Source organism: Palaemon carinicauda, chromosome 15 (genome assembly GCF_036898095.1).
Source record: "Palaemon carinicauda isolate YSFRI2023 chromosome 15, ASM3689809v2, whole genome shotgun sequence".
Classification (NCBI taxonomy): Eukaryota; Metazoa; Arthropoda; class Malacostraca; order Decapoda; family Palaemonidae; genus Palaemon; species Palaemon carinicauda.
This window is the reverse complement of record NC_090739.1, coordinates 45,121,707-45,133,957: the sequence shown is the minus strand read 5'-3', so window position 1 is coordinate 45,133,957 and position 12,251 is coordinate 45,121,707. Positions and strand designations below refer to the sequence as shown.

Below are 12,251 nucleotides of genomic sequence, written 5' to 3'. Positions count from 1 at the left end.
CGTCAGCCTGCAGCCCGCTCTCCATTTGTTCGCCACTCGCCAGGACACCAAGACTGGTCATCTTGCCCTTCCCAAGGATCACCCTCAAGACATCACTCCCGACGCTCTTATAATCATCTCCGCAGATCGCGAGATCGACGATCATCCTCACAATCTCGATGCTCTTCACGAGCACGACGCTCCTCATATAGAGCTCGATATTCCCATTCTCGAGAAAGATGTTCCCATTCACGAGCAAGACGCTCCCATTCACGAGCAAGATGCTCTCATTCATGAGTGAGACGCTCTCACTCATGAGCTAGACGCTCTTGTTCATGAACGAGACGCTTAACCTCACGAAGACGACCCCTCATATGCTGAATCCTTGACGAGGATGGGGGCTTAGGGATTAGGAGTTGGGCGCTGATGAATGGTGGGAACTGCTTTCCAACTGGATCTTGGTGCCCAATTGTTGATCCAACTAAATTAGTCAACACTTTCTCTCTTTTTTTTGGTTATTTCTTTTATTCTCCCATCTCCTCCTCTTGGGCATGAACTTGTTGATGACTTTGGCTTTTTTTCATTATAGTTTGACTGCTTCTTTGGATTTGGCACAGTGTGGGATGAGTGGCATGCCATCTCAACGTGTACAAATTTTGACTCCATCACCCTCTGGGAGATCCCATTGGGTGCAGACCATGTCTGTTAAGAGTTGGGCTCCAGTGATCCGGTTTTAAGTCACCCATATTTGCGGGTAATGGGTGGCGCCCGGAATTGGAGTCCTCGGTGGGAGGTGCTAACTACCCCCACTGACCATTGTACGCCCATCTAAAGAGAGGCAGCCCCTCTGTAATAGAGGACTGGTCCCTGCTGAAGCCTTTTCTCGTGTTGGGCCACATGGGATAGGAGGACTGACATCCTCCGATAAGAGGTGGATAACCCAGCTTGCTTCTTTGATACAAACCAACCCCTCTATTGATGACTTAGAAACTGAAAAGGACTGTACCAACCGTGTGTCACACGATCGTACATAGTAACGACATTTCATTTTGCGTATATATCATGCTTGTATCTTCGCTCTTCCCTCGCACTAAAAAGAACATGAAATAACATGTATGTTTTTTCTCACCGTTAACTGTTAACCGGCTGAACAGGAAATTTCCTGTTCCATTGAGTTTTTGTATATAAAGGTGAGTGTCTGTAATAAACTTACTCAGTTGCTTTTATCCTGCCTGAGTCACAACCTTCTTTCCGCATGTCACATTGGTGTCACTCTGGGGTCACCAATGTGATGTGCTGAGAGAAGGTTGTGACTCAAAAGCAGGATGAAGGCAACTGAGTAACTTTATTACAGACACTTTCCTTTATATACAAAAACTCAATGGAACAGGAAATTTCCTGTTCAGCCGCATAACAGTTAACGGTGAGAAAAAACATACATGTTGTTTCATGTTCTTTTTAGTGCGAGGGGAGAGCGAAGATACAAGCATAATATATACACAAAATGAAATGTCGTTACTATGTACGATCGTGTGACACACAGTTGGTACAGGACCATTCTACGGATGCTCAAAAAATAGGTAATTCAGGTGACATAAGGAAACTGCGAATCCTTCGTGTTACCTAAATCCCAATAGACACTAATTATGATGAGCTATATAAAGCATTTAAGACTTATGGATATTGGAGATAATAATGAAACTTCAAGGTGATAAATGGGAGTTGTTGGTAGCTTATAATAGTCATGATGAAATATTTAATGCCATAAGTAATATTATGCATGTTAAAGTTAATAATTTTAATATTAACAGTGCTTTGTGTGATAAGGTACCAACAGACTTGGACGTATACAGGCCTGCCGACTGGTGTGAAAAAGATGTTTATGTAGACAAACCCTCCGAAAGAAAGCCAAAACCACCAATGTGGCTTGTTGCAGAGCCTAAAGGGAATACTGTACAGGGAATTAACATAAAATATGTAAATTTATACATAAAAAAAGTAGGAACCATTCCTCCAGGTGATATATCCCTCCTTGGAAAAAATAGTTGTTCCATAACTGGAATACAAACCACGCTATTTAATAGGGGTATTACTTTCGGCGTAGCTGAAATGACGAGCCATTAATTTTTAACGATGGTTAACTACCCACACCGCTAGTTAGTGGGGGTATGGGAGGGTAGCTTGCTACCGCTCCCCCTCACACACCTGTGATTGAGCTCACTTTGCTTTTGGCTCGGATGTTGAACGGACGTTGCCGCTCGTCATCCTCGCCAAATTATGGCAGCCATTAATGACTTTTGTTTTTTCTTTTTCTCTTAGTGTGTGTGTCTTACAGATTTGGTCTTCCTTGGGGCTTACGGATCCGCCCTCCAAGGAAGCCTTGCTGCAGTTCATCCGCTTGGGTGCTTCTGTTAAGCAGGCATCGTCGCCGTTAGAGGTAGATCCCCTGACCCTTGTCGACGTTGTTGTGTCAGAGGTGTCTCATGCGGTTTCATCCATCTCATCTGCCACTCCAGACACTACAGCGGTTGCTGCCGAATTAGTTTCCCCCGTTCCTGATCATCCTCCGAGGGGGAAACTAAGTTCAATGTCTGTCTCTCCTGTAAGTTTTTCTCTCCCTCGAGGGAGTTCACTTATAGAGACTCCTCTTCGGAGGACTGCTGCTGCGCACGGTCAGCTTGCTGATCCAACGGCCCCCCAGAGGGTGCATCCGTCGGAAGGCCTCTTCGCCTTAGAGGTCTCCCTTCACCAGCGGTGAAGAGGCGCCTCTTTGGTTCATCATCCTCGCTGCAGTTCCCTGCAGAGGAGCCTCTGCTGCATTCAGACCTTCATACATCAATCATCACTGCTCCTGCAACCAGTCTTGTGACTTCGGTCCTGGACCTCTCTGCCGATCGTTCGTGATCCCCTTCGGTGGATGTTCCCCCTTACAAAGGGCACGCCGACCATCCATCCTCCAGACCTGCCGACCTACCATCACCATTCCTGTCACCGGTAGAGCCTACTTTAGCTCTACCAAAGTGCGCAGCTACGCGCCATCCACCTGCAGCTCGCCATCCGACAGACCTTCAGCGCTCACCAGCAGCTCGTCAGACTGCTCGTCACTCTACAGCGCTTCGGCGCGCCCCTTCACCTGCTCGCCCTCTCAGAAGGCAGTAAACTCATGCGCCTGCGCGCCAAAGTTCGCTTGCATGTCAGCGCTCTCCTGCGCTACGTGCCCACATTCACCTGCGCTCACATGCCCAGGGTCACCCATGTGCCAGCGCACTACAGCGTGCTTGTGCTCTTCTGCGCGCCAGCGCCCTTCTGCGCCCACGCGCCCACGATCTCCTACGCTCCAGTGCCTACCTGCGCACCTATACTCTCCTACGCGCCAGCGCTCTCTTGCGCGCCAACGCTCTCCTACTTGCTACCACACTCTTGCGCGCCTTTACTCTCCTACGCGCTAGCACTCTCCTGTGCGCCAACGCTCTCCTACGCGCTAGCGCTCTCCCTCGTGCCAGTGCTCTCCTGCACGCCATCCTGTGCACCATTCATCGCTCGCGCGCCAACCTGCGCGCCATTATTCTCCGGCGCACAAGCACACGGTAGGTGAGATAGCAATCCCATTGCAGCCCTCACCTACGTGCCAACTCTTGCCGGTGCGCCGGCACTCTCCTGCGCGTCAAATATCTTCCCCGCGCGCCACCACGTGCCTGCGCGCCAACTCTCACCTACGCACGTGCTCGCCAATACTCTCCCGTGCGCCCTCACTAAGATTCTCCTGCGCTCCCGCGTACGCGCCAATATTCTCCCGTGCGCGAGCATGCACACCAACAGGCATGGGCGCAGGATCTACACCCGACAAGGTCGCCATCGCCTCATTCCCCTCCCCGCAAACGCATTCCAGCGCGCCCTGCGGGAGAAGGGAAACAAACACAAGCAGAGGGGTTCAGGATCCCTAAACTGCCTTCTAAGGCGGACCCACCTATTACAGTGACTCCTCGTAGGGAACCTTCGGTCCCTCTCCCTTCAGGGGATTTGTTTGACAGTGCATCCATCAGTCAGCAGCCTTGGTTCAGTGCCTTAGTCAGAGCCGTAATATAGGCTTTCAAGCCAGTCCTGTCTGACCGCTCATCAGAGCAACCTATAGCTCTGGACTTAAGACATGGAACCATGGCTTCCTCTACCCCTTTGAAGAGGAAAAGAGGTGTTTCTGACGCAGTCACTTCCCCCGAGGGCGAAGCTGACTCCATGCAGACCATCAAGGCAAGTTCCTCCAGTTTCTCAGGGATACCCTCCCTTTCGGAAGAAGACCATCCGTCACCAAGGGAACCGCGCGAGGAGAGACACTCTTCCATCGCACCAATGGAGGAAACCTCTCCACGCGGAGAGTTCCCCGCTATCTGAGACCAGGAGGTACATGACACACAGGCCTTCGATGTTGGAGTCTTATCTCCTTCTTCGGAAGGAGTCAAAAGACTCCAAAACCCTACCAAAGTCCTCCACTAGGGCTAGAACGGAGACAGCCAGTCACTCAAGGAATTTCCTTGACTCACCCCAAGAAGAGCTCTTGGGGATAGAAGGAGACTTCGCTGCAAGTCCTACATCAGGAGGAGACCAACAAGAATCAGAACATGCATTCTGGCAGGTTCTGACTGTAATGAGGGTTCTCAGTGGGTTTTCCAAACCCGGAGATACCCCCTCGAGAGGGCAAAGACATGGTCTTAGACCGCGTCTTTGGTACTCAGAAACCCTCAAAGACCAGTGCAGCCCTGCCCTGGTCTCAATGGTTGAAGAGTACCAGGGACAAGATCTCCCAACGGCTCTCCGAGTTTGCCTCCTCCAACCGTGCCGGCGCTACGAACAAGCTCCTCCCACCTCCTTGCATACAGCAAAAGATGTACTTTGAGATCCTGGAGGAACCCAGTTCAGCTCTTCCTCTTCAACACTCTCTGGAAGAGCTAACCAGGGAAGTCCCTCTTGAGAGACTCCAGCCGGCAAGTCTCGTTCTCAGCAACCGAGGTCCTTAACCAGGAAAAGGTCACCAAGTATGCGATGCAAGCTACTTCGTGGCTGGACATCTGGTTAGGGACCTTAGGTATCCTGATACGATCTGAGGATTTTTTCAAGGAGTGTACCAGGAAAGCAGTGGAGACCTACTTACTCTCAGACACTCGCACGATCGAGTTTCTTGCCCACCAAGTCTCGAACTTGTGGGTAAACACCATCTTGAAACATCGAGATGCAGTGTCTGAGAGGTTCCACCAACAGGTCCCAAGCGTCGAGATAAATAGGCTCAGACATTCCTCCTTAGACGGGGCCCATCTGTTTGAGCCTAAGGACGTGGAACTTGCTGCTGAGAGGTGGAGGAAGTCTCATTGAGACTCCCTCCTCCATAGGATTTTAACAACTAAGCTCTATAAACCTCCAGAACCCCAGCAGTCCTGTCCAACCAAGACCGCGACGACGAAAACAGCAGCGAAGACAGTGGTGTCTAAGCCCTTTCTTGTCAAGGACAGGAAAGGCAAAAAGTCTTCCAGGGAGGAAAGAATCCTAGAGGGAGCAGCCGAGGCTGCAAACGCTAGGATAGGCACTCCCCCCGGGTTTCCACTAGTGGGGGGATGCCTAAAAAGTTGCTCAGACAGGTGGAAACAACTCGGGGCCAATTCCTGGACAATCTCTGTGATCCGTCTAGGATATTGCGTCCTGGTCATAACATCTCTACCTCCCCTGACCAGGAATCCAGTGTCATTAGACTCCCTTGCCATGGGATCGGCAAGGGGGCAAGCCCTTTGGGCAGAAGTCCAGACCCTGTTGAAGAAGGGCGCTCTCTAAGAGGTCCTCGACGGGGCCCCAGACTTCTTCAGTCGACTCTTTTTTGTAAGAAAGGCGTCTAGAGGCTGGAGACCAGTCATCAACCTCTCAGCCCTGAACAAGTTTGTCAAACAAACTCCGTTCAGCATGGAGACGGCAGACACGGTCAGACTAGCAGTAAGACCTCAAGACTTCATGTGTACACTGGACCTAAAGGATGCGTACTTCCAGATCCCAGTTCATCCGTCTTCAAGGAAGTACTTAAGATTCAGCCTAGACAACAGAAAGTACCAGTTCAAGGTGCTGTGCTTTGGTATTTCCACAGCACCCCAAGTTTTCTGTTATCTGGACGACTGGCTAATCCTAGCAGACTTGGTGTCAACCCTTCTTCAACACCGAGACAAACTTCTGAGACTTTGTCAGGATCTGGGGATCATGGTAAATCTCGAGAAGTCTTCTCTGCTTCCTACACAGAGACTGGTATATTTAGGCATGATCATAGACACCAATCTCCACAAAGCCTTCCCATCAGACGACAGGATAACAAGGCTGAGAAAGGTCGCAAGACCTTTTCTCAGACAAGAAGAACTTCCAGCCCAAACGTGGTTACGTCTCCTCGGTCATCTTTCATCGCTGGCCTGTCTAGTTCCCAATGGTCGCCTCAGGATGAGATCCCTCCAGTGGCAACTCAAATCCTGTTGGAATCAAGCTCACGACTCCCCGGACATCCGGATCCCCTTGGGATCAGCGGAATTGACAGACCTCCAGTGGTGGGTGACAGATGAGAATTTACGAAAGGGAGTGGACCTTCTCGTCCTCCCCCCGAATTTGATGCTGTTCTCAGACGCTTCAAAAAAAGGGTGGGGGGGCCCACGTGCTGCACCACACGACCTCAGGCCTGTGGTCAGAGTCAGAAAAGTACCTCCACATAAATCTCCTAGAGATGAAGGCCGTCTTTCTGGCCCTTCAACAATTCCAACAGTTCCTGGCAGGCCACTCAGTGTTGGTGATGAGCGACAACACCACAGTAGTGGCTTACATTACCAAGCAAGGAGGTACTTTTTCACAGCAGCTATCCCATCTAGCAGTATAGATACTGAGATGGGCGAAATCCATTCGATACCACTATCGGCTCGCTTCATTCCGGGCAAAAGGAATGTGCTCGCCGACAACCTGAGCAGAGCATCTTAGATAATGAGTACCGAGTGATCTTTGGATCATCTAGTAGCCAACAAAGTCCTGACTTTGTGGGGTTTTGCAACTGTGGACCTCTTTGCAACGGCCCTGAACTTCAGGCTCCCGCTGTATTGTTCCCCAGTCCCAGACCCCAAGGCTCTCTGGCAAGATGCTTTCCAACAACGATGGGACAACATCAACGTTTACGCCTTTCTCTCGTTCTGTCAGATGAGGTGGGTACTCAATAAGACCAGAACATCGGTCAATCTTTCAATGACCCTCATAGCTCCGGTATGGCATCACGCAGAATGGTTTCCGGACATTCTGCAGCTCCTAATGTAGCCCCCAAGAGAACACCCCCCACGACACAATCTACTCAAACAACCACATGCCAACATATTCCACAAAGCCGTAGCTTCGCTACGACTTCACGCCTGGAGACTATCCAGCATCTCCTCTCTCAGAGAGGATTTTCGCAACAAGTTGCGATTAGGATGGCTGGATACCTGCGTAAGTCATTAGCAGCAGTCTACCAGGCAAAGTGGAAAGTCTTCTGTGGTTGGTGTCGTGGAAGGGGTATCTCTCTACTCGATGCCACTATTCCAGCAATAGTGGAGTTCTTCGTGTATTTGCGAGAAGAAATGCGCCTGTCAGTCTTGGCAGTGAAAGGCTATTGTTCAGCCTTAAGCCTCGCCTTCAGACTGAAAGGAATGGACATTTCTTCATCGCTAGAACTTTCTTTACTCATACGGAGTTATGAACTTACCTACCCCCAGTCAGAAGTGAGACCTCCCCCATAGAACGTGGTTCGAGTTCTCAGGTCTCTTAAGAGACCTCCCTATGAACCATTACGCCAGGCAACCTATCGCCACCTGACTTGGAAGACGGTGTTTCTTCTAGCTTTGGCTTTAGCCAAGCCAGTCAGCGAACTTCATGGTCTCTCATACAACATCGCCCATTCAAGGGGATGGGGAGAGGTAACGTTCAGCTTCGTCCCTGAGTTTATTGCTAAGACTCAGAACCCGGGAGTAGCAGATCCACGATTTGACTCCTTCCGTATTTCTAGTTTCCGTACTGTAACAGATGACCCAGACTATCTCTTACTAAGTCCAGTGAGGAGTTTGAGGCTGTATCTCAAGAGAACAGCCGCAGCCCGTCCTCGTGTGCCTGCACTATTCGTCAGCACAGGAAGGACCAAGAGGATAGTCACCAAGAACACCATCTCAGCGTGGATTCGCAAGGTCATAGACCATGCACTGAATCCAGACACTCCTCTGTTACGTCTCCCCAGAGCTCATGAGGTCAGGGGCGTAGCTACGTCCCTGGCATTCAAGAGAAACTTCTCAGTGACGCAGATTCTTCAAGCTGGGGTGTGGAAGCATCAGACCATGTCCACAACCCACTACCTGCAAGACGTGACCTACAGGAGACTCAATACGTTCTCTATCGGTCCTGTGGTGGCTGCACAACAGCTGGTTTAAAACCTCAAGCTCCTTATTGGACAAGTAGCAGAAGGTTGAGGGCATTGTTACCAGGTTTTAATCTGCGTGAATGAAAAGGTTTGACTGGCCCTTATTCTTTTCTTTATTATCCCCTCTCTTGGGGAAAGCAGCATCCTGGGTTCTCTGCATAGCTGACCTCAAACCACAGCAGGTAAACCTATCTACCTTGTGTATCTAGTATTAAGACTAATACTGTTGCGTCTCCATACTTGACGAGGTGGTATTGGGAAAAGTCCTAGTGGCACAGTATTTTTTCTAAAGAGCCTGGAATAACTTTACCAGGACAGTCACACTTCTACATACCTTCACACACAGCTTGCGTAGGCCGCGGACCTTACCGTAGCAAGGTTTTAGCGAGGTGCAGGAGCTCCTTATTTCTTGAGTGCTAACACACTCAGATAAGGAGCCCCTGGGCAAAGCCAAAAAGCCAGACTGGCTGAGACGTCCACCCTTCCTAATGGGTGTCACCCCTATTAAATAGCGTGGTTTGTATTCCAGTTACGGAACAAATGACAAATTTGTAGATAATTTGTATTTTTTCTAACTATACAAACCGTAGCTATTTAAGCAAACTTACCCGCCAGCCCTTTCCCCCTTGAAGTCCTACCTCCAAGCAAAGGGGGAGCAGTAGCAAGCTACCCTCCCTACCCCCGCTAACTAGCGATGTGGATAGTAAATCCTCGTTAGAAATTAATGGCTCGTCGTTTCAGCTACGCCGAAAGTAATACCCCTATTAAATAGCTAAGATTTGTATAGTTAGGAAGAATACAAATTATCCACGAATTTGTCATCTTTGCTGCTATGGTATTAATTGAATACTGTATTCTTTTATTTTTTCTTTATTTATGATACCGTAAACAATATTGGTGTCAATGACCTTAGATGTCAGGATGCCAGTAAACCTCAAATCAATGAATTAATCAATCAATCAATCATGAGGACGACGATCTTCATTGCGAGGACAATGCACTCTATCATGAGTTCGATGAGCACACTCGTTTTTGACACTCATCCGGAGATCGGTGCTCTTCTTCACTGGCTTGATACTCGCGCTCACGATCTACGCGACCTGGCGTTCTCCTCACCATGATCACTCTCCTAGACGACCTACGTACAGACAACGATCTCCAAACTGACACTCTCCAAGTAGACTCTCTCCATCTCGTCGACTCCCTGCTCCCTTTGCGGTATGGGGTCTCCTTGCTCAGCGTTCCCGCACGCGACATTCTCCTATGCATTGCTTGCTGATCCAACACTCTCCAACGCAACGCGCTTCACTCCTTCAGAGGCTTCCTTCGCCTCCTTGCAGTCCTCCAGTGAGTGACCGCAGCCCTCCAGCGCAACAGAGGCCCCCAAAGCTCCCTCCCCCTTGCTAGCCGTCAATCACTTGTGAAACACTTCCATCCGCTCGTGAATCGCTCCCTTTCACACTTGAATCAACCGATTTGACACGTTTTTCACGCGTTACAGCCCTGTTTTCACGATTGGTCACGAGCCCCTATCTTCCAAGAGGAGCTTCTGCAACTGCGACCATCAGCAGTAGTCCTACTGTATTTCTTTTCCAGAAGGTTTAGCAAGCTGCGGAATAAGTTTGCGGGTGTCCTGATCTCGCTTGATCGTCCCAGAAAGACTACAAAGGAGGATCTGCTGATGCCTCAACATATAATCTCCCCTCCTCCTTTTCAAGTTCTGAGACTTCACCCTGCTAAGAAGCGTTTCCTAGCGCCAGGTCTGCTGAAGGACACCCCAGACCTGACATCCGTAGGCGAGCTTCCTTCATGGTACGACACCTTGGTGTCTTCCCTGCAGCAGTCTCTGGGCGGGCCTGGGTCTCCCAGCCCTACCTAATCCACAGCAACATCAGATCCGATTGGCTACCGATAGGATCCCGCTAGAGAGGTCAGTATCCTTCTCTTCCACCTCTGCAGGCCCGCCTGACCCCAGGAGGAAACTTCATAGGTTCGACTCACTGACAACCCTCCAATTCACCTGTCCGCCTCATCCAGACTTAGGGGAGAAGGTAGGAATCAGCCTAAGTTGTTTCAGTACTTTGCCCATCTGCAGCTAATTCATATCTGCTCCGGTAGTAGGATGACAACTAAGTGGCACGCATTACATTCACCTACACGCGGACTGGCTTCACCCATGTTCAAGCAGGGACATGGACTCTCCTCGTGAGATTTCCTTTCGGGCTGGTTGAGGCTCCAATAGCTTCTACATCCCTATGCTAGGATGCTGGAGCCACCTTCCATGCTCCAGTACTGGACCAGGAAGGATGTCATATCCAGGGAAGAAAAGAAAATACCAGTTTGATTTTATGTGACTTTCTCCTACCAATAATTATGTGTTTTAAGGTATGAAAGGTTTGTTTGCACATAGAAAGAAGTAATGAATTCTAAAAGTATTTTATATTTCTCCTATCTACACAAACACAAGTCCTTCAAATAGAATCTAACACCTCAACCTGTCCTCTATTCCTTGGCCTAATGGCAAAATTATTATTATTGTTATTACAAGCTAAGCTATAACCCTATGTAGAAAAGCAGGATGCTATAAGCCCAAGGGCTCAAACAGGGAAACATAGACCAGGGAGGAAGGAAATGGGGAAATAAATAAATTACAAGAGAAGTAATAAACAACCAAAATATATTTTAAGAACAGTTAAAACATTAGATTAGATCTTTCATTCATAAACTGAAAAAAAAAAAGGGAAGAGAAATAAGGTAGAACAATATTTCCAAGTGTACCATCAAGCAAAAGAACTCTAATCCAAGACAGTGGCACAGAGGCTATGGCACTACCAAAGACTAGAAAACAATTGTTTTATTTTAGAGTGTCCTTCTCCCAGAAGAGCTGCTTACCATAGCTAAAGAGTCTTCTACCCTTACCAAGACGAAACTAACAACTGAACAATTAGAGGGCAGTAGTTAACTCCTTCAGCAAAGAAGAATGGTTTGGTAATCTCAGTGTTGTTAGGTGTATGAGGATAGAGGAGAATGTGGACAGAATAAGCCAGACTATTTGGTGTGTGTAGGCAAAGACAAAATATGCTGTAACCAGAGAGGTGGATCCAATGTAGCACTGTCTGGACTGTCGAAGGACCTAATAACTCTCTAGCGGTAGTATCTCAACAGGTGGCTAATGCCGTGGTCAACCTACCACCTACAGTTCTGTGACGGGACGTTGGCTTGGGCTCCCCTCTTGGACTATTTGACATTAACCTACTACCTAGTCAACAGATTGTGAATGTTTAATGCTCCTGAAGAATTATCCTTATGTTATAGGACTCAAGGTTTGTATGGCTAGGAAAAATACAAATTAATTTTCAAATTAAATATTTTCAAATCCATTATGACTATACAGTACTGTATAGTAGTTTTTACCTTTGTTTATAGGAGGTGAAGTATCGTATAGCTTTAAGGATGTAATGTCCTGTTGTTGCAATGCTAAAAGTTCATTATTTTAGGTATCAAAACTTACTTCTATCTATATATTGCAGAAAGATTTGAATGTTCTAGGACAGTCACTAATGTCAGGTGACGTTGCTTCAGAGACGGAACGACTTATGACCTGTCGACTTGCTAGGTACGTAGGATGGTTTGCAGCTATTACTTTAAGTAGAAGTACTGTAATTACTATGTATAGTATAGTTTCACTATTACCATATTTAATTATAATTATTTGTTGTGTGTCTTAAACTACATACAGTACTGTAGTATGCATTTCAAACTATTGGAGTGAATGTGGCTTTGTGTAAATTTATTTACTGTATACTATTTATCCACTGGATTGCAAGTC

General features: G+C 48.1%; 2 protein-coding genes across 7 annotated transcripts in view; both read left to right on the top strand.

Annotated features, from left to right (window-relative positions):
* Positions 1-12,251, top strand: part of Dip-C (dipeptidase C) — a 935,347-nt gene that overhangs the window by 746,156 nt on the left and 176,940 nt on the right. The window lies entirely within an intron of this gene.
* LOC137654593 (MTRF1L release factor glutamine methyltransferase-like) overlaps positions 1-12,251 on the top strand; it is a 193,108-nt gene that overhangs the window by 34,651 nt on the left and 146,206 nt on the right. For all 5 annotated transcript variants that reach the window (XM_068388367.1, XM_068388364.1, XM_068388365.1 and 2 more), the window contains exon 3: positions 11,953-12,038. In XM_068388367.1, coding sequence (XP_068244468.1) covers positions 11,953-12,038 — 86 coding nt within the window. The remainder of the gene's footprint in view (positions 1-11,952; positions 12,039-12,251) is intronic.